Raw genomic sequence first — 23608 nt, 5'->3', positions numbered from 1 at the left:
TTGGGCTAATGAAAGTTGATTTTGAGTTTCCTGTCACAAATGTTTTGCTCAGTGATGAGACGATTCTTTAGTTTTTCATTATTTTTCGCACGCTCATTATTTTTTTTTAGGTTTTCAATAAAATGGCCAAGTAGAGAACAATTTCTGCGCGGTGACTTTCTGACGCAATATAAATAAGGTGATGCGGGTGGACGACAAAATTAGAAAAAAAAAGACTTACATGTGCTAAGTTTTCAATAAAATGGCCAAATAGAGAACAATTTCTGCACAGTGACTTTCTGAAACATCAACTATCATTAGCCCTATTCGGGGCCTAATTAGTATTCATAACACCTTCATTGTCTTGGACACACAATGAATCATGACCAAAGCACAAGTGCTAGCATCAAACACCTTGCGGCATTCATCCACCACACCAGTGTGCATCTCTACCGCAACCATGTCCCTGTAGACGTTGGGATTAGAAGGTATTACATACAGGTGTAATATTGGACGTCAAAGGTGTCAAGTCGAAGGAGGCAATAAATTGAATATGTGGCATCTGGACATTTATTAGTCAACAGGTATTAAGGTGACATTGGCTCTAACATTGAGTTAGTGAATTTATTAGTGAGATGCATAACTGGAAGTATACATAGTAATCTATCATAGAGGTCATAGAAACTCGTAATTTATTACACCAAATTATTTCAGGCCTTAAGTTCGTAAGATATCTGCATGCTAATACCCAAACAAGCTGGGTGTATATTATTTCAATAAGATTGTATCTGCCGAGTTACATGACATGCCATATTACAAGGTGTACACTTTTCATAAGCTGTTATATTCTAAATTAGTAATATTTTGTCTTCAGGAGAAGTAATAACATTATACCAAAAAGACCATTTACTCAGTGTCACCTTGCAAAATAATTGAATCTGTTTCAGGTCAACGAACCTGATATTATATTCTAGTCACATTTACCCTCTGGACACTGTAGGTAGTAATTGTGGTTACTGATGAGAGCATGCATTACTGGTGTAGGTGGTGTTACTGATGAGAACACGCATTACTGGTACATTAATTATTAAAGCATCAGTAACGTATTTTATTCTGGCCTTTCTGTCTTGATTTTAAGGTCGTAATTCAAACTATTTTCGCTACAATCGCACACTGCTCAGATTCATAGGCTTCCATCCTCCATGAGTCGGTAAAGGCTACCACTTTGTGGATTTAATCTTTCTTGTCAAACACATGCAGTTCTGACTTGTTATTGTAAACGTCAAGTCCAGACGTTTCATGTTTCATTGTACTGTATAATTATTGGTTTTTAGACTTTTAAGATTGTTCTCAACAAAAAAATATATAAAAAAAACTTGTTCTTAATATATTATAAGCAGAACGACTTTGTTAACGCCAATATCAGAATAACAGCAGTAGATCGCTACTTTATCAACATCAGTATCAGCAGTAGGTAGCTACTCCAGCAATAGCCTACCAATATCAGCAGGGGTAGCTACTTCATCAATACCAATTTCAATCAGCAGTAGGTAGCTACTTTATAAGCACCATATTCAACGGTAAATATATACTTCATCCATATCTGTAGTAGATAGTTATTTTATCAATACCAATTTCAGCAGTAGATAGCTACTTCATCAATACCAATTTCAGCAGTAGATAACTACTTCATCAATACCAATATCAGCAGTAGATAGCTACTTCATCAATTCCAATTTCAGCAGTAGATAACTACTTCATCAAACCAATATCAGCAGTAGATAGCTACTTCCATCAATACCAATATCAGCAGTAGATAACTACTTCATCAATACCAATATCAGAAGTAGATAGCTACTTCAACCAAATCAGCAGTAGGAAGCTACTTAAAAGTAACACCAATATCAGCAGTATAGAACTTCTCTATAATGCTACTTCATCAACACCAATATCAGCAGTGGACTCTATTTTCTGATATTATTTTGGCATTTCTATTGAAAACATTGGTTTCCAATTGATTTTATATTGAGCATTACGCTTGTCATAGGTCCCACTTTGTGGAATTTTATTTCTCCTGCTAACCTCATGCAGTATTGACTTGTAAACAACAACTCCAGACGTATCTTTAAAACTTCCAAGTCATTACTATTATAGTGTAATGTGTTATACAAAATCAGTATTAGATTGTCACTAAATTTCAATACCAGTATCCGAGGTATATAAATAGCTAGTGAAGTGGCAAATTCGTGGTTTAAATTCCTGTACCGTTTTTGTGATTAAAGCCATAATGTACGATCTTATAATATGAATATATTTCTAATGTTTACACATGTCCCAACTTGCACCAAAATTGAATCAGCCAAATTTGTTGTATTTGTAGGTCAACAGAGCAAAGCTCCCCAGCAAACACAAATGTTTTCGACATCATTCGCAAAAGGTTATATATAAAAGGTTGTCAGAAAACGTTTAAATGTCGGGTTATATAAAGGGTATATTAAGAGTATTAACGTTTTCATAAACCTTAAAAAACATTTTTTGATAATCTACTGCTCAGCAAACAAAAATGTTTTACAGAAAATGTTTAAATGTCGGGTTGTATAAAGGGTATAAAAACGTTTTAATAACATTCCAAAAAAATATTTTGCGAAAAATGTTTGCCCAAAATATTTTCAATAACGTTTTAAAAACGTTTTCATGACCTTTCAATAACCCGACATTTAAATGTTATTAAAAGGTTTTGAAAAAACATTTTAAGAACATTTCTGTGTTTGCTGGGTTCAAATATTTTAACATAATGTTATTTAAGTATTGACACAATATTTAGCAAAAATGTTTGCAAAAAAAGTTTACAATAACATTTTATGAAAACATTAAAAAATATTGTTGTGTTTTCATACAAAACGTTTTAAAACGTTATCATGACCTTTATATAACCCGACATTTTAATGTTATTAAAACGTTTTTACCTAAACCAAAACCCAAAATATAACTTATTTAAAATGTTTTTAAATCGTTTTGTGTTTGCTGGGTCGACATAAAGTCATAATTCATGAATTATGACTTTTGTCCTATAGAACTGCGTGTTAAACAGCCAAAATTATAGCCAGTTGGGTGTTCTTTCACTTTCCCTTGTTATTTAAGCTCAAAATGAACAGAAACTCTTCCCGACAATTATTACTATAGTATTATTTCAGCATTTTGAGTATAGAAAAACAAATTTAAAATTTGAAGGAAATCATACATTATTCCTTTAACGCCCTAATTGTTATAATGTGTAGAGTAGACGTCTAGACAAGGAAAACCTTTGTCGGCAAAAATGAGGCATGCTCAGATTATTGTCAGAGGGGTTATTGTTATGACCTAATTTTAACATGGCTTCCAGGTAGTTCACCACATAAACTTGTATGGCATTGAGGACATCGTATAAGTTCCTTGTACTAGCTTCCAGACACAAAAATATATTGTAAATTCATCGGATCATAAATTGTTTCAATCGTTATTCTAACTGACAGCTTAATTATGATCTATGAATTAGTGTTAATAGTCACCAATCATTATATTAGTAGGACTCTTTGGCTCCAACCATGATCCCAACAATCATGTTTTGCAATTTACAAAATGCAAGGCATTGGTTGATGGAAGATGTAGGAGCATCGGATATTGCTGCTCCAGTGGCGTAGCTGCCGGGGGACAAGGGGAAATTTTTCCTAGCAAAATTATTGGATTTTGGCCCAGCCACCCCCTCCAAGTGCAAGAGAAAAGGAGAGAAAAATGCAAGAGGGTGAGGAAATTCTCATTTTCGCCATGAACAATTATTTAGTAAGGCAAAATTTTAACTTCTTTTTTAAAATATTAATAGAACATCCAAATAAGACGGAGTATCGAGGTTAAAATCTTAACAAAGATGCCCGTAGGCATGGTAGGCATCACCAAGGGAAGGATGAGACATTTTGCTGCCAAATGTGGACATATTTCCTACAAAACTCATACAAAAAGTGGAGTATATCCATCTAAAAATGAACCTTTGTAAGCTACATACAGTTAACATGAAAAATGGTCCCTTTGTTAGTATTTCTTTTTACTTAATATTTTTACTCTGAAAAGTGCACATTTTTTGTCGATTAGGGTGGGGGAGCGTCACATCCACACCTTCACCATTTGGGGGGGGGCATACAGGCTACTACCCCCGGCAAAAATTCCAGCTATGCCACTGAGCTGCTCTCATGCAAAAATGGATGATGAATTTATATTTCAAGGATGCCTCAATTCACTGCAGAGGCTAATGCAAAAGTGGCGAATTAATCTTCTTAAGAACCCTTGCTGTCAAATTGTACCGTTATCCGCGATAGTTTACGTGTCACAAAAACATTTTAAGCTAATTATCAAATCTTTGCAGTAATATCGAAATCTTAACTGAGATGTCAAAGCACAAAAGGTGTGTGAACTCGAAAAAGTTAAATAAATGTTCATGCTTTTATGCAACGTAATTCACATTCGCCCGTGAAAACACATTCGTCGCACCTACAATAATTTCCAGTGGACATGAGGCAATTATGTAACGTGTTAGTATTAATTCCGATAATAATTATCAAGAATAAGATTGGTAATTAGTTTCATGCCTAAATAACTTCATCATCGAATTTAATAAGAATCATAGCATCCATTATATGAGCGACTGCACCGGTATAAAAATCTATTTTAAATAGTAAATACCCCGCGCTTAACATTATCTATAATAGCTAGGTTACCAATGTAGCAAAAGAGATTGTATAGGAATGATTATGTTAGTCAAATCCAATATAGAATTTACACACATTTCTTAGCTTTCGCCATCATGTCTGATGGCTAAATCACAGATGCTACGGTCCACTGCTTTTCCCGCGAAACTTTATATCAGCAGTAAATAGCTACTTCATCAACACCAATATCATCAGTAGATTGATACTTCATCAACACCGATATCAGCAGTAGACAGCTACTATATCAACACCAATATCAGTAGGTAGCTACCCCAATAGGTAGCTACCCCATCATTAGCCTACCGATATCAGCCGTGGGTATAGCTACGCCATCAATACCAATATCAATAGTGCCAGTAGATAGCTTTTTCATCAACACCAATCAGCAGTAGATAGCTACTTCATCAATACCAATATCAGCAGTAGATAGCTACATCATCAATACCCAATATCAGCAGTAGATAGCTACTTCATCAATACCAAAATCAGCAGTATATTAGCTACTTCATCAATACCAATATCAGCAGTAGATTAGGTACTTTATCAAAACCATTATCAGCAGTAGATAGCTACTTCATCAATACCAATATCAGCAGTAGATACCTCTTCATCAATACCAATATCAGCAATAGATTAGCTACTTAATCAATACCAATATCAGCAGTAGATAGCTATTTCATCAATACCAATATCAGCAGTAGATTATCTACTTCATCAATATCAATATCAGCAGTAGACACCTACTTCATCAATACCAATACCAGCAGTAGAGCTGCTTCATCAATACCCATCAGCAGTAGATTAGCTACTTCATCAATACCAATATCAGCAGTAGATGGCTACTTCATCAATACCAATATCAGCAGTAGATAGCTACTTCATCAATACCAATATCAGCAGTAGATTACCTATTTCATCAATACAAATATCAGCAGTAGATGCCTACTTCATCAATACCAATATCAGCAGTAGATACCTACTTCATCAATACCCATCAGCAGTAGATTAGCTACTTCATCAATACCAATATCAGTAGTAGACAGCTACTTCATTCATCAATACTACCAATATCAGCAGTAGATAGCTACTTCATCAATACCAATATCAGCAGTAGATTAGCTATTACATCAATACCAATATCAGCATTAGATAGCTACTTCATCAATACCAATATCAGCAGTACATAGCTACTTCATCAATACCAATATCAGCAGTATATTAGCTACTTCATCAATACCAATATCAGTAGTACATAGCTACTTCATCAATAACAATATCAGCAGTAGATAGCTACTTCATCAATACCAATATCAGCAGTAGATTAGCTACTTCATCAAAACCAATATCAGCAGTAGATAGCTGCTTCGTCAATACCAATATCAGCAGTAGATAGCTACTTCATGAATACCAATATCAGTAGTAGATGACTACTTCATCAATACCAATATCAGCAGTAGATAGCTACCTCGTCAATACTAATATCAGCAGTAGATTAGCTACTTCATCAATACCAGTATCAGCAGTAGATAGCTACTTCATCAATACCAATATCAGCAATAGATAGCTGCTTCATCAATACCAATATCAACAGTAGATATCTACTTAATCAACACCAATATCAACAGTAGGCGACTATTTCATCAATTCCAATATCAACAGTAGATAGCTACTTTATCAATACCAATATCAGCAGTAGATTAGCTACTTCATCAACACCAATATCAGCAATAGATTAGCTACTTCATCAATACCAATATCAGTAGTAGATAACTACTTCATCAATAACTGTATCAGCAGTAGATAGTTACTTCATCAATACCAGTATCAGCAGTATAGAGTGTATGTAGTAAATCAATCGGAACGGTATAACAATTGAAATGGCAGCCATGCCGGACGACAGTTCTAAGAGAGCTTAAGATGACGTCTCTAGATCGATTCCACAACCATTCATACCTATCGCCTATTTTGTTTTACTATCATGCGAATTGCCCTGTGGGACCTTATGGAGGACAGACTTTTATTTACATGGGGATGACTCTGTCATGAGAGTCGTATTGTATACCCTCTATATTAGCTACTTCATCAATATCAATAGTAGATAGCTTCTTCATCAATACCAATATCAGCAGTAGATGACTACTTCATCAATTCCAATATCAGCAGTAGATGACTACTTCATCAATGCCAATATCAGCAGTAGATAGCTACTTCATCAATACCAATATCAGCAGTAGATGACTACTTCATCAATACCAATATTAGCAGTAGAGAACTACTTCATAAATATCAATATCAGCAGTAGATCACTACTTCGTCAACACCAATATCAACAGTAGATATAGCTACTTCGTTATAAATATTTTTATCACCAGTATAATAGCTACCTTATCAATACCAATATCAATATCACCAATGTCATCAATAAATAGCTATCTCATGATCTTGGTCAATGCATTAATCAGTAGTATTATAGATATAGTTACTTTGTTATTAATGCAATATTGATATCACTATGCAGTAGATAGCTATGTTCTATTAAATGGAAAACATGGTGATAGTTCTCAAGTTCAAGAACGCTTTGTGTAAATCAATAGAGCATCCAATTGAGCAAACTGTAACTTTTGAATTCGCATCTTCCTTGGTATTTTGGATCATCGTGTCTTCATTTCTTGACCGATTTCAACGAATAAGGTCTTGATTCCGAACTACTATAAATTCAGCTTCTAATTATGACACACCTGTCTTTGTTTAGGATATACAGGGGTGACGATAACTTAATTGTTCTTTTGCGGTCTGTATTAATATTTCAAAGCAACTTCCATGGATACGTTTGAATACAAAACAATAGGTTTGCTGCAGATGGATTTTTTTATAGGAATGATTCTAATAATGAAGTTGTAATCACATCGATAATAACTGAGTTTTGTTTACAGTCACAATATAATTTACGGTCAATAAGCCAAACAGTTCAAAGTTCACGGCAATCACAACGTGATACATGGGTCATATTCATATCCGGTTTTGGCGTAGGTTTACAACGAACCCATGATATAAAGTCAGCTACACAATGTGGCTCCTTTTATTCAGTTCTATCGTTGTTTTGGCATTATTTTTCTTTTTATTAAACAAAATTAAATCTAAAGCAAGGGGTCGATATATTTTGATTACTGGTTGTGACACAGGATTTGGTAACGTACTAGCTAAATGTCTTGATTTGAAAGGATGCCACGTGATTGCTACTTGCCTTACGGCAGAAGGGGCACAAACCTTAAAGAATGCATCGTCTGGTCGTCTTCTGACCATCCCGATGGATGTATCGAAAAGTGAAAGTATCAAGGCTGCGTTTGATATTGTAAATGAATTGCTTACAGACAAGGCAGGTTAGTAAGTTAATGTTTGTTTGTTTGTTTGTGTAAACGGTGAACTAAAGACTAAAGATCAAGTAAAAGAAGGCCATTCCCAACAATCAAGTGAACACTTTTAATGTCTGCCTCTGGGTCAAGAGAAAGGAAACGTCTTAATCCAACTTAAACTGCCACTGAGGTATATATTTTCTTTATTGCAGAGCTATTAAATTCAAAGGAGTGGTTCGTCCACTCCTCTTTGGAGCCATGTAGTGACAACTCAAAAGAGTAGGGTTTCCACTCCTGCTTGGAGCCGCACGAGTGACCACTCCTTTTAAAGTGAATTTCACTCTCCCAAAAGAGTGAGAAAGAAAAGTGTGATTTTATTCACTCTTTTCTTAATGGTGAATTCACTCTTTTTGGAGAGCGAATTTCATTCTAAAAAGAGTGGTCACTCATACGGCTCCAAGGAGGAGTGGAAAACCCACTCTTTTTTAGCTGTTTTTCACTCTTTCACATAGAGACTGAATATCGAACTGGAACTTGAATCGACTTCCTTTCTTAGTACAGTATTACACGTAATGATATAGCACATTGCTTGCTAATGTAATCTTGCTTGTTACACAGCCGTGACGTTAGTCACGGCTGTGTCTTTTTCTTACAGGTTCTTTCTTCTTTCTGCCGACCACTACATTTGCTCTAGCACTTACATGCTTGCACCGATTTTGACCTAACTTGGTCACAACCATCATTGACCATGCCCCTACATGTCACATGAAACTCGTGGGGTCAAAGGTCAAACAGGGGTCATAGGGGTCAAAAACGTGATTTCAACTCAAAATGCTTCTTCTCTCACAGATTACGTAGGAGAGTGACACCACTTGCACACATGCATTGTTATTAGCCAGTGTCTATGGGGTCCTCACAGATTTGGGGTCAAAGGTCATTAAGGGGTCACTTCCGGTATAAAACGAAAAACCTTCAAAAAATTTATTTGCTAAGAAAAACATAGGACAGTAACGGTATGTTCACAAATAAATTGTAGTTACTCTGTGCATTTGTGGTATTTTTTCATTTAGGGTCAAAGGTCATTAAGGGGCTACTTCCGGTATAAAACGAAATTCCTTTAAAATGCTTCTTCTTCCACAAATTACGTATGACAGTGACGCCACTTGCACACATGCATTGTAATTACCCAGTGTCTATGGGGTCCTCACAAATTTGGAATCAAAGGTCATTAAGGGGTCACTTCCGGTATAAAACGAAAAACCTTCAAAATTTGTTATTTGCTAAGAAAAACATTGGAGGGTGATGGTATATTCACACGTGAATTGTGTTTACCTATTGTACATGTGGTATTTTTTCATTTGGGGTCAAAGGTCATTAAGGGGTCATTTCCGGTCTGAGACGAAAAACCTTCAAAATGCCCCTTTCTGCCACAAATAACATAGCAAAGTGGTGCTACTTGCACCCATACATTGACATTAGCCAATGTCTATGGGCGTTTTATATATTTTGAGGTCAAAGGTCATTAAGGCGTCAAAACACGGCTGTGTTCGTGGTCTTAGACCACAGCTAAGTCTAGTTCCTTCTCTGTCTTTCAGAAGGTTTATGGGGTTTAGTTAACAACGCCGGTGTTCCCGTTAACCCTGGTTATTATGATTGGTGGACAAGGGAAGATTTCCGCTCAATATTAGAAGTCAACCTTCTAGGCCCTGTTGAAGTCACCAATGTGTTCTTGCCATTGGTGAAAAGAGCTAGAGGTCGTATTGTCAATGTGTCCAGTGGAATTGCCATGATGCCGTTGTCTTCTGGCGGATACGAAATGGCTAAGTGTGGCCTGGAAGCCTTCTCAGATTGCTTAAGGTTAGTTTACTAACCCCACCCCAATGTACTGAAGAATAAAATAGGTATAATTCATGATAATAGTAGTTGAAATTATCAAGATCTAATACGCATGTTTGTTGATAGGAAGAATCTACGCTGCAATGAAGCTTATTAGAAGGTTGTTTAATGTAAGGAGAGGGTTGGACTTCATTCCACACCATATACCCTTTTATTAACTTTTGATGATTTATTTGCTCTTGCTAATAGGCCTATTGATGACATTATGCTTAAGATTACTTTTACTCACTAAGAATGAAGCAGGCATCTCTCGACATTTTCTTATAAGATTTAGCATGATGTTTGATTTCATAATGCCCTTTTAACACGATTGTTTTTTCCTTTTCATTTCCATATCCTGTAGACTACAAATGCGTAGCTATTCGATCTCTGTTCATATCATACAACCAGGATATTTTCGTACTCAAATGAATAATGAAAACACGGTTGCTGAAAAGCTAGAGATGGTATGGAACAGAATGTCGCAGAGACAGAGAGTCGAATACGGCAGACAGTGTATTGATCAAAGTGAGCAGGCCTACCGTAAAACTGAGTGAATAGGGACAGGGGTGAATAGGGACCCATGTTTGGTAGCGTCTTAGAGCTCCTTTAGTAGACCTACACTTTCTTGTTCCATAAGTTGATAAAGCAAACCGTCAGCATGAGTTTGAAAGATGGCTCAGCAGATATTAATTGAGAAAGTTTAATATTTTTGTGTCTATTCACCCTGTAAATAATAACAATAATTATTAAGTCAAGCAACAGCACAAAACAACGACAATATATATATACAATTAAAATAACAATATTAACATAAGAAAAACAGCAATGATATCAGTTTTACTTTAATCGCGAGAAGTTTCAATTGTTTTCCTGATGATTTTTTCTCTTCAAATGCATGTATTTTCTAATTTGACATTACTGTATATATTTCTTTTGTTTTATTGCATTTGTTACAGTGAAGGAGCGTTCAGGACTAGCAGCTAAGGCATCCGACCCAAGACTTTATCTAGTTACCGATGCTATTGAGCATGCGTTGTTTGCTTGGTATCCATGGAAACGATATCCAATTGGAGGCATTGTGAGATTTGTTGTACGACCTTTGAATATTTTACCAGCATTTATTAGTGATTTGGTCAAAGATAAACTATTTCCACTACCCAAGCCTCAACATTGCCGGTAGCGGGCCACATGCATGCATGGCAGATGTACTTTCATACCAAACCTCAACATTGCCGGTAGCACATTTGACAAATGACTTTTATACCATGTTTACAACTTGAATTATCTATTAGGATTCTATCATCCGAAAATGCGCTATAAATGTATATATTTTAGGGAGATGTTACCAGTTTGAGAACATTCAAAACAGGGATGTGCCAGTGATCAAAATGAGCTACTTTATCTGCAGCATACGTCCCATGATGACGAATTTCTACTATAAAGAGTAGCAATAGCAAATAAGTATCATACAGATCCCAGATAAATATTCTAATCTAAAACTTTGCTCAACCATGTCAACGTTTTACTTACATCATTTTTCATCAAAAACACTAATCTCCTTTTCCCATGACTGGTTACCAAAGTAGCCCCCCCCCCACAAATAAAGACAATTTTATCATTAGTACATAGCTTCTTCATCAATATCAATATTGAAGTAGATGGCTACTTCATCAATACCAATATCAGCAGTAGAATGCTACTTCATCAATATCAGCAGTATATTAGCTACTTCATCAATACCAATATCAGCAGTAGATAGCTACCGGTACTTCATCGATACCAATATCAGCAGTAGATAGCTACTTCGTCAATACCAATATTAGCCGTAGAGAGCTACTTCATCAATACCTATATCAGCAGTAGACATCTACTTCATCAATACCTATATCAGCAGTAGAATAGCTACTTCATCAATACCAATATCAGCAGTTAGATAGCTACTTCATCAATACCAATATCAGTAGTAGATAGCTACTTCATCAATACCTATATCAGCAGTAGATAGCTACTGCATCAATACCAATATCCGCAGTATAGATAACTACTTCATCAATACCTATATCAGCAGTATAGATTAGCTACTTCATCAATACGGTACCAATATTAGCAGTAGAGAGCTACTTCATAAATATCAATATCAGCAGTAGATCACTACTTTATCAACACCAATATCAGCAGTAGATGGCAACTTCGTCAACACCAATATCAACAGTAGATTAGCAACTTCATCTATACCAATATCTGCAGTACGTAGATTATTCCTTCATGCTTAATCAATACACTCAGCATGCTCAGTAGTTGTTATTTCATCAATACCAATATTAGCAGTAGAGGGCTACTTCACAAATATCAATATCAGCAGTAGATGGCTACTTCATCAATACCTATATCAGCAGTAGATAGCTACTTCATCAATACCTATATCAGCAGTAGATTAGCTACTTCATCAATACCAATATTAGCAGTAGAGAGCTACTTCATAAATATCAATATCAGCAGTAGTAGATCACTACTTTATCAACAACAATATCAGCAGTAGATCGCCACTTCCTCAACACCAATATCTACAGTAGATACAGTACAGCTACTTCGTTATTAATATTTTTATCACTAGTAATATAGCTACTTTATCAATATCAATATCACCAATGTCATCAATAAAATATAATAGCTATCATGGTCAATATATTTATTGATAAAGATAAAGATGCTAATCTAAAACTTTGCTCAACCATTACTACATCATCAACATTTATGTTAGTAGGCCTAATAACATATTCTTCCTACCCGATTGACCCCTTTTTCTGGAATTTTATCATCAAAATGCCATAAAATATTGCAGCAATTTTCAAATTCTCTTATTCAGCAAATTTGCATTGTAAATTTTGGCACCAAAAAAAGATTCCCCTTTCTTCAACAGACAGACCATGAATCCTATGGTTCTTTTTTTATCCTTTTCTATACATATTTTCACTTGAATCTTAATAATGAAGGTAAGGTGTATATTTAATCAACAATTATTGCTCATGCTCAAAATTGAATGTTAAAATAATAAATCGAGTCATAAAACCATTTGAGGATGTAGGACAGTTCTTGAGATGCATTTACTCATTCAAATGTTAACAATAGATTAAAATGTCAATGTAATGATTTCCGTGTCTACGCACACTATTACTTTCATCATCATGGGTGCATGAGCAGGCGCCTTTTGCCAAGATTATTGCGCAGAGAGCGCAAAAATATGCCACAAAGTAATCAAAATTGAAAGGTTATCTGCGGGTGCAAGTTGTCACAAATCATTTGGTTTCCTGTGTCCAAAATTAAACCTTTCAAAGCCATAATGCACCATCTTATAATTATGAAATTGGTTCATTTTTTTCAAACCTTATTTTTTGCATATTTGTAATATTTACACATGTCCCAACTTGCACCTAAATGGAATCGGCCAAATTTGTTTTTTTTTTTATTATGACTTTATGTCCTCCCATAGAACTGTTATTTCAGCTTAAAATGGACAGCAAACCTCCCCGGCAGTTATTACTAACGAGAATGGCATGGGTTCTGTAAAGGAGGTCCATAATTGCCGCCCCATATGAATGGTTTTTCTCGTGAGGGGTAAAAAACCTAAATCTATCCGTTAATTGACGTATTATATTGGCCTTAACTGAACAACTGCAAGATCTATATGGAAATACAAACGCAATTGTTGGCTTCCTTTACTCACTTCTTATAAGCTCAATGTATAAGTATTAAGAAGTTTTTTTGTTGTTGATGAAACAGCTAAAACTGGAAAAATATATCTCCCGTCACCAGTCCTCCCACTCGCCTTAACGTCATTTTCTTGCGCATTCATCTACAAAATCGTTGTGAGCTAGCGCACTCAACCAGGAGGGTGAAAGTGCATAGGAACAATGCCGGAAGCTACGTCACGCTATTGTTCGACTTAGACTACATATTTTTTAACGCATGCGTGTTCGTCAATACAGCTTTAGACTCCTCCACCTTCGCAACACGGTACGTGGAGTGACTGGAATCACACTGACGGCGGAGGAGAATACTAGCTGTTCAAACAGTTTAATTCTATCAAGCATATAATACCTAAACAATCATTGTCATTTGATCTATTTACTACAGAATATATTGTATACTCAAAATATAATTTTAAAATTGTAAACCTGTTAACTTGTATATTTGTGTACTAAAATATAAGGACATGTGAATAAAATCATGTCGAAGACAAAATGGCCGCTAATCCGCCTATTGTGAGACCTAGGATACATATTTCGAAAGAGGGCAGCATACTAGGATGCCTATCCCTTTGTCTATTATTCCTGACTCAACTGCTTTATAATTATCCAATTTAATCGCATTTTGAAACTGACTGGTGGATGATGTAAACAGTCAACTTTGTATGCACTGGATTGCATCTATCGGATCATTTATGTAAGTGTGTGTCAGTGTGTGAATGGAATAGGATCATACCGTTTCATGTTGGTCTGGAAGCAGATACGTTAGAACATTTGGATTACCTCCTTTTTGATGAAGATTTCTATGAAAGCGTTAGTTTCGGAGTAAACACACGAGCAGCCTCGGAGCAGCTAGCAGGTATGTTTATCAATTTGATGATTGATCTTCTCTCACAGTTTCTCTGTCTCGGATGGTCTTGTTTGTCTTACAATGGGCATTAATAATTTGCAGCGTGATCAGTGATCACCGGTCAGCATAGAAATGTCCGAATTTGTTGCTTATAGGCCTATAATGATTAGCCTAGGCTAGATGAACAAGTTTTGCAGGGACACTATGATATTTCGAATACTGGCTAACCTTTATTGATCATGGTTGCCGCTCTTTGTGTTTCATTTAAACATTTACAAAGTCATCAAAGGGTCATCTGAGGTCAAACAATTAAAATAGTTGGATTTTCATGAAACGTGTTGAAAAGCCAAACTTTTACAAGATCATCATAGGTCAAATAAGTTCTTAAATTTCATTTTAAAATGTAATTAAAAATAAATATTGATGCAATTAATAGCGCCGATATGAAAGACTTTTATATATTTAACCTTCTGTATTAGACCTAAGTAAATGACCAAGGCCTATAGGCTACATCTTGTGACTACCTTCTCTAAAAATTGGACCAAAAAATCAGAGCAATTTTAAATGCTAAATTTTCAGCCATTAGGCCTAAAAAAAAAAAAACAAAAACATGTTTGTTTCCTGCAGCAGGTCTAAAAATACAAAAGCGATTTTTTATTTTTATTTTTTTTAAATCCATGCCTTGAAATGATCAAAAAAACATTTTTCATGCGAATTGGAATGGGAATTTACAGTGGGTTTCTACGACACCCACAAAAAATCATATTTCTTCATATTCAAGAACAATTTTATGATACCCTTTCAATCTGCAAATTAAAAAAGGTATCTAAAAAAATGGGTGATGTTTTCTCCAGTAGTTTTTCACTGCACGCGTTTGTGTAATGTGTAAATGTTTTCTCCAATAGTGTTTTATATTATTTTTTTGTGATTTTCCGGTTTTTTGTTTAAAAAAAAAAAATTATAATTCGCAAAATAAGCCCTCAAAAACGAAATGCGCGCAACAGGAAACAAACTTGTTTTTTTTTGCCTAATATTGCATTGTATCTGTATTATTTTATTGGCTATCGAGTGCAGCTATGAGCTGTAGTTATGCTAATAGTAGAAAACTAACTTATAATCAACCAAAATCAGTCAATATCTCCTTTCACGAGTTTGCATGGATGAAGTACTCAAACTTTATGGGAAGAACTTTCCTGATGCCCTATGACATCCTCGGCAAAGTACTACGTTGAAAACTAGAACCCGGAACTAGAACCATTCATATCCTTAATGTTTCAATGATACAACGGTATATACGTGCTTCTCGGAAATTATGCTTGATCATGTTGATGAGCCGAGGAATAACGATGTCCTTGATAAAATGATGATAATAATAATTCATGGTATTCTAAAATCAGTGATAGGATTATTCAAATCAACATATTCATAAGAAGATTCATTTAACATTATGAAATTGGGATCTGTCCTTGCTTGGTGTTGTTCTGTTGTTGCACTTCTTTAAAACACAGAGAATATATGAATATGAATATGAATATGAATATGAATATGAATATGAATATGAATATGAATATGAATATGAATATGAATATGAATATGACAGAATATATGACTGCAAACTGTAACGCCCAGCCAGCACTTGAAGTCTATGGTAGTACCATCAACAATGTCACAGACGCCAAGTACTTGGGTTCCAAGATGGGCTCTAGTGTTGGAGACCTAAAAAGAAGAAAAGCACTCGCCTGTGCCGCTTTCTGGAAACTAGGACGCCTTTGGAGCATCCCCGCCAATCGAAACAAAAATCAAGCTGTTTGAAACAACTTGTGTCACTGTCCTTCTGTACGGGTGCGAGTCATGGGTAATCACCAAGGACATGGAAAACAAGAAGCCTTTGCAACATCTTGCTACAGAGTCATGTTAAACATCAAGCGTGTGGATCGGATTCCAAATGAAACCATCTACAACCTGACCAACACCACTCCACTGGTTGCCAGAGTCAAGATTCATCAACTCAAATATTTCGGTCATATATGCCCTTTATTCCACCACATGGGAAGAGGAATCCGGGACGGCCACGTACACTGTAGGCCTACTTACAGTATGTACAGCACCTCGACTGATGATGATGATGAAACACAGAGATATCTGGTTCTGGTTCTGGTTGAGTCGGAATTGGCTGGCAGATGTACTTTACCAATTACTTTGTCTGTCAAAGGTCTATGTGCAAATTAAGACGTCGCGTGAAGTTTCTTCTTGCCGTCAGTTGCTCACTGCCATTTCGGAGAAAGGCGCTATAACTGATAATAGCGATATTAGCGCTCTTTTTTATACTAGACGCAATTGCGCTATTTTGTCATTCGTTTCTACACATAATTGCGATAATAGCACTGCTATTATCAAAAAGTGCTAATTTCGCTATTATCAGTGTATTTTTTAGACTTAGAAGAAAATCAGTTTGGTGAAAATGGCTCTTAGACAAAATTGCGCAATTATTCAATTTTCACTTTACCCCACCACTCAAGTGATAATAGCGCTATTTCGCTATTTTCAAAAATGGCCTTTAGACAAAATTGCGCAATTTTGCAATTTTCACTTTACCCCACCACTCAAGTGATAATAGCGCTATTTCGCTATTTTCAAAAATGGCCTTTAGACAAAATTGCGAAATTTTGCAATTTTCACTTTACCCCACCACTCAAGTGATAATAGCGCTATTTCGCTATTTTCAAAAATGGCCTTTAGACAAAATTGCGCAATTTTGCAATTTTCACTTTACCCCACCACTCAAGTGATAATAGCGCTATTTCGCTATTTTCAAAAATGGCCTTTAGACAAAATTGCGCAATTATGCAATTTTCACTTTACCCACCACGCAAGTGATAATAGCGCTATTTTGCTATTTTCAAAAATGGCCTTTAGACAAAATTGCACAATTTTGAATTTTTCACATTACCGCACCACTCAAGTGATAATAGCGCTATTCCGCTATTTTCAAAAGTCGAAAATGCGTATCTGTCTGACCTAACACGTTCTGGTCCCACTTGGAGCATGTTCTCGAAACGTTTGGGCTGCTGCGTGTATGTTATGAAAAAATTAGCAGTTCACAGTTTATTTCTTGCTCTGCGGGGCCCTTCCGTTCTGGTCCCACTTGGAGCAAATAGAAACACATTTTGGCCGTAAATCCCCAGATGTGAAGGAAATGCGTAACCATCAGACCTAACACGTCAGACCTAAGAGTTCACACTTTCTTACTTGCCCTGCGGGGCTCTTCCGTTTTGGTCCCACTTGGAGCACGTTCTCGAAACGTTTCCGCTGCTGCGTGTATGTTATTAAAGAAATGAGCAGTTCAGTTTCTTTCTTACCCTGCGGGGCTCTTCCGTTCTGGTCCCACTGGGAGTATGTTCTCGAAACGTTTGGGCTGCTGCGTGTATGCGTAAACGTTGAACAGTAGAATGAAGAGGTAAAGTTAAATTCTCAAAATTTCTCAATAACAGTGCGCACTTAAACTGCATAAACATCAATTTCTTAAGAAAGACCTAACACATCAGACCTAACAGTTCACACTTCCTTACTTGCCCTGCGGGGCTCTTCCGTTGTGGTCCCACTTGGAGCATGTTCTCGAAACGTTTGGGCTGCTGCGTGCATGTTATTAAAAAATTAGAAATTCACAGTTTCTTTCTTGCCCTGCGGGGTTCTTCCGTTCTGGTCCCACTTGGAGCATGTTCTCGAAACGTTTGGGCTGCTGCGTGTATGTTATGAAAAAAAAATTAGCAGTTCACAGTTTATTTTTCTTGCTCTGCAGGGCCCTTCCGTTCTGGTCCCACTTGGAGCATGTTCCCGAAACGTTTGGGCTGCTGGGTGTATGTTATTAAGGAAATTAGAATCTGGAAATTGCAAAATGTAGGGCTAAATTGCGCCATTTTGTGGAAATAGCGGAATAGCGCAATTATCACTTGAATGAGGAGGTAAAGTGAAAATCTGAAAATTGTGTCATTTAGCGCAAAATTGCGCAATTTTTTTGAAAATAGCGGAATAGCGCAATTATCACTTCAATAAAGAGGCGCCATTTTGTGGAAATAGCGGAATAGCGCAATTATCACTTGAATGAGGAGGTAAAGTGAAAATTTGAAAATTGCGCAATTTAGGGCAAAATTGCGCAATTTTTTGAAAATAGCGGAATAGCGCAATTATCACTTGAATGAAGAGGTAAAGTGAAAATCTGGAAATTTGAAAATTGCGCAATTTAGCGCAAAATTGCGCAATTTTTGAAAATAGCGGAATAGCGCAATTATCACTTGAATGAAGAGGTAAAGTGAAAATCTGGAAATTTGAAAATTGCGCAATTTAGCGCAAAATTGCGCAATTTTGTTGAAAATAGCGGAATAGCGCAATTATCACTTCAATGAAGAGGTAAAGTGAAAATCTGAAAATTGCGCAATTTAGCGCAAAATTGCGCAATTTTGATGAAAATAGCGGAATAGCGCAATTATCACTTGCATTTTGTGAAAGTTTCATAATTGCAATGTTGACTTCATAATTGCGCTAATTTCAAAATGGGGTTGATAATTGCGCTAATTTGAACAAGTTATTATTGAAACGGAGAGCCAAAATGCGATTTCAGATTTTTGGCCTGTTTTTAAGCTTACCTCCCGTGTAGCTCCGTGTGTTGTCAATGGCCGAATTTAGCTCTTGTCAAATTCATATTTAGAGAAAAGTCACGATGCTCACGTGTTCGTGGTAGTTTTTGATTGTTATTATGCATTTAAAAATGATTGCATGGCTCTGCACAAGGTATATTTTTGTAAATATTTGGATTTGTTTACCTGCCGATCGTCTGTTGTCGCCGTGGGTTAAAAATACGGCAGAGAAAATTTGTCATGTCGTACGTGCGAATTTGGCTTCAAAATTTCACTATTCTGCTAGAAGTTGTACATAGATCTTATAATATTGTGTAAATAATTTTGTCAGGAACAAAATAAGGTATTACATACCGTCCATGAGTAAATATTCAGGACAAAATTCAGGCTTTTCATGTGTTGTTTCAAAGAATTTTAGCTTTGTCATTTTGAAATTCCCCGGCCAGCAATCGTCTGGGAACGTAAGCAAGTTTTTCCTAAAAATTGTAAATTTCCTTAAAAACGACTTTTGTTGATCAAACTTTGGATTATTTAAGATGTAATTGTTTAAGGATGTAGAATTTTAAGATATTTTTGAGTATTTTTATGTTTTACATAGTCAAAAAGGGGGTCATCAGTTTGATTCCTGATTTAAAAACACTTTAGCAATTGTTCTAGTTATTAAATTGTTGATTTCGTCATGTTCAAATCTTTTCGGAAGTGAGCGCTTGACGCGGAGTGACTGCGCGATATCCATAGTAACGGAGCTTACGCTTTGAACGCAGCCGCCAAAAGGTTCCATGAACGCGTTCAGGAAAGTATATAAAGGCCGTGCACGACGCAAATTAATCAGATTGCTTGGTGGACAATTAGTCCACCCACGAACCCTGAAAGGGAAACCACAGGGTAAGCACTGCCAACCAAAGCAAATACGCCCTACTCAGGAGCTCAGATTGAGCTAGGGGCAGCTTGGCTACCACAATAGTGGCAACACCAGGGTGGTCATACACTCCGGTGATTTGGCCTAGCGCCTATGCCTAATTTGGGCAAGTGACTTGCCGCACACACGCACAAGTCCAATGGAAAATTATGCACTGTATTCATGTGCATTCATTGTTGCATGACAAGCTCATATTTGGTGTACAGGCATGGATACTCTGTAGTAGGCCTACTAGGCCTTGGCCTAGCCTATGACTATGTCATGTGATGAGAGATTCTGTTGATTAAATTGTATTTTTATGCTTCTTGATTATTCAAGCAGATACCGTATAGGGCCTAGTATATACTTTTCGGCAGCATTTATTGGTAATTTATTTGGATTTAAAAGAGAGGAATAAGGAAATATCGTCATGATCATCAACAGAGATTGTGTATTTACCAGTGTTTACTTGTATTTATGAATTGTGATGTGATAAGACAAATATGAAAGCAAAATAACAATACAAGATATAACAAAAGAAGCAAATATAAAACAGAATTGTCAAGTCTCATTTTTACCTGTTACTTCTCCTTTCATGCATCACTGATTCAACATGTCTTGGGGAGAATTCTAGTCTTTGATACTACGCTACCACTTGTATGTTTAGAAGGCTAGTCTTCTCCATCAGTCGTTTACAAAAGTATTAGGGGCAAGCTCGGTCCCGTTACAACTGGTGTCTGGCGGTAGGATAATTCAAAATTTTAACAGATTTTGGCTCACGATTTATTATGGCAGCGACTGAAGATAGTGTTGATACTTCTCCAACCGATACCAGCTCAGAAATATTAGCTGGTGATGAATTTAATGTTCATGAAAGTGATGAGTCAGCGAGAAGTAGGCCTAAACATTCTAGCAATGACACTCAGTCTGGAGTGAAAATAAAGCCTCAAACTTACGATGGGACCACTTCCTGGTCAGACTATTTGATACAATTCGAAATTGTTGCTGAATGGAATAAATGGAATGATTATACCAAAGCCATTTGTTTAGCAACTAGTCTGAGAGGTGTTGCTCAGAGTGTACTGGGATATTTGGATCCGACTGAACGGCATGATTACCACTCACTTGTGGCCTGTTTGAACCTGAGATTTGGAACAGAAAATCAGGAAGAGCTATTCTGGGTGAAACTCAATAACAGAGTAAGGCAACCAAAAGAGTCATTGCCTGACCTAGCTCATAACATCCGAAGGCTAGTCAAGCTAGCTTTACCAACAATACCGAGTCCTTTCTCACAGGAGATAGCAAAGAGATACTTCATAAGTGCTATCAGAGAGAGCGAGTTGCGATTGAACATCCTGCGTGCAAAACCTGCTACTTTTGATGATGCAATCAAGTTTGCAGTGGAAACAGAGGCTTTTTACAAAGCTGAAAAGTACAGGAAGCATCAAGATGATGCTACTAATGCAGATGGAATTGCTGAAGGGCAATTTGTAGATGTGAAAAAGAAGACTGGGAGATCATCGAGAAAGAACCGGAAGTCTCCCTCATCACAAATGCGAGCCAGGAGAAGGTTAGCTTTCTTAAAATCCAGGAAAAGTTAATCAGGCCGCATGCTCCCGTAATTGGGAAAGACTGTGATGATCCACCCTGCCAAATGGCATGCTCAAGCAGTTTCAAGAAGAACGGGAGAAAGACACGAAAGTCTCCATCATCTAGAAGAAGAGCCAGGAGACGGTTAGCTATAAGGAGACAGTTAACTGGTGGTCAGGACACTCCCTTGATAAATGGGGAAGACTGCCAACTAGCAGGTACCCCGAGTGATAATCAGACGGTATTAGTTGACCGTATAGGCGTAGGTGAATGGAATTCATCTGGTCAATACGCCGCCGACACTCTGAGAAAGTTGTCATCTCAGATGAGTCTTTGGAAGAGGTCAGCTATGCTACTTGATGACGGTCATGATGGTATAGGCAAGCGATCTGGCATGTGCACCAACTCATTAGCACCAGCAGGAGACTTGCCATAGCAGAAGGATAGTCTGCAGGAAGAATGGCCTGTTATCATGGCTCAAAATGCAAAGATCATGCAGGATCATGACATAAGGAGAGTGATAATGTCTGATTGTAAATATAATTTGTAAATAGCTTTACGAGGACGATTCAAGGAGACGAAAGCTATCGTGATTATGGGATAATGATATGCGGAAAAGCCCTCGCCGTATAGTCATTGATCCTTGTGGTGTATAAAGGCCGGTAAAGGGCTCACCGACGTCTTGCACTGCCTGCTCACAACTCCTTGCCGCTAAAATATGAAATTACTGTTTTATGAAGATGAAGTCAGGTATAGGCCTTGCCGACATCATCATCATATAAACGTGTTTTATAGCGGATTGTCTACTCTACATGTAGACCCTGTATATAAAAATTGTTTTCATTATTGTTATTATGTAATTATAATAACTCGACTCTGAGAGGAACAGCCTCCAATAAAAAGAACTTCATGAATGAAATTTTATTTCAGCCAAAACGTGATTAAAAGTTTGATATGACTTTACTGACTGCAGCGGTATTGACATGACAATCTTTTGATCGAGTTTTGTCTCTGGGAAATTCTTGTTCTTTTAAAAAGAGCAATATTCTGGATTTCTTAATTTAGATAAAGTGAAAGACACCTCACTTTATTTCGACACAACTATTCTTACAATCATTTGGAATGATGGATATGCATGGAGACATCACCATGAAAAAATGGACAGTGTTGACTGTTGGGCACTCATGTTGTTTTACATGAGATTTCATGCCTAATTCTGAATTGAATGTCAGATATTGCAGATTACGAAGAAAAACAAATTGGAGACGGAGATAGCTACAGTTAAATAACAGACATCGACTTTAAGCCTACAATAATGGTTGCTTCATTGAATAGCCATTAGATCTGTACGTGCTATCTACTGAAGATAGCTAAGTTTCGTCGTATACGGCATGTGCTCTTAAGAAGATTAACGAATGAAAATCAACTAGATCTCATCATCTGTTTTCTACTGATACTGTTGAGGCATCACCACGGGCCGGTTATGCAGATCTTATGATTTTGGAACTCTGGTTGGTGCGACGGTGACTCACTGATTGCAGTCATGATGTTTTCAGAGCAATGTCAGGCTATGTAGGCGCATCGGTAACAGAGAATCAAGTTTCGCTCTTGGGTGGATTGCCAACTGAGAAAGTCTACATGGACTTAATATAACTCAGGTGCAAGAATGAATGGCAAAAGTGATATTTGACTAGTCAATGGTTATTCTTTACCAGGTCAAATGTTTTATTGGATGATGTATGGTTTCTTTACACCTTGCATAATTGATGTAAGGGCGGCGCAGTCAACATTTCCTCTCATGATCGACGGTGAACCAATCTGGCAGTTTCTCATGAGAGTTGCGAAAGAGGTATGATAATGTAGATTCTCAGATGTTGAAGATATCGAACTGAAGACAAGGTCCATCAGAAGAAAGGACGCTGAGGAATATAGAACTTTTAT

The 23608-nt window shown here is 36.7% G+C and overlaps 1 protein-coding gene across 1 annotated transcript; it reads left to right on the top strand.

Moving 5' to 3' along the window:
* Nucleotides 1-8025: 8025 nt before the first annotated feature.
* LOC140147571 (retinol dehydrogenase 7-like) lies at nucleotides 8026-11219 on the top strand. Its single transcript, XM_072169351.1, has 4 exons — nucleotides 8026-8070; nucleotides 9648-9928; nucleotides 10311-10474; nucleotides 10906-11219. Exons 1-4 carry the CDS (start codon nucleotides 8026-8028, stop codon nucleotides 11127-11129), a joined length of 714 nt encoding a protein of 237 aa, XP_072025452.1. The 3' UTR covers nucleotides 11130-11219.
* Nucleotides 11220-23608: the final 12389 nt, after the last annotated feature.

The sequence above is a fragment of the Amphiura filiformis genome, chromosome 3 (genome assembly GCF_039555335.1).
Source record: "Amphiura filiformis chromosome 3, Afil_fr2py, whole genome shotgun sequence".
Lineage (NCBI taxonomy): Eukaryota > Metazoa > Echinodermata > Ophiuroidea > Amphilepidida > Amphiuridae > Amphiura > Amphiura filiformis.
The sequence above is the reverse complement of the archived record's forward strand: the minus strand, read 5'-3'. Positions and strand labels throughout refer to the sequence as shown.

What these genes read in the sequence shown, in the direction of transcription:
- LOC140147571 (XM_072169351.1), top strand. Translation starts at nt 8,026, where the DNA reads ATGGATGTATCGAAAAGTGAAAGTATCAAGGCTGCGTTTGATATT. An exon ending in TCAAGGCTGCGTTTGATATT is followed by an intron (nt 8,071 to 9,647) that starts GTAAATGAATTG and finishes AGCTAAGTCTAG; the next exon opens with TTCCTTCTCTGTCTTTCAGA. An exon ending in CAGACAGTGTATTGATCAAA is followed by an intron (nt 10,475 to 10,905) that starts GTGAGCAGGCCT and finishes CATTTGTTACAG; the next exon opens with TGAAGGAGCGTTCAGGACTA.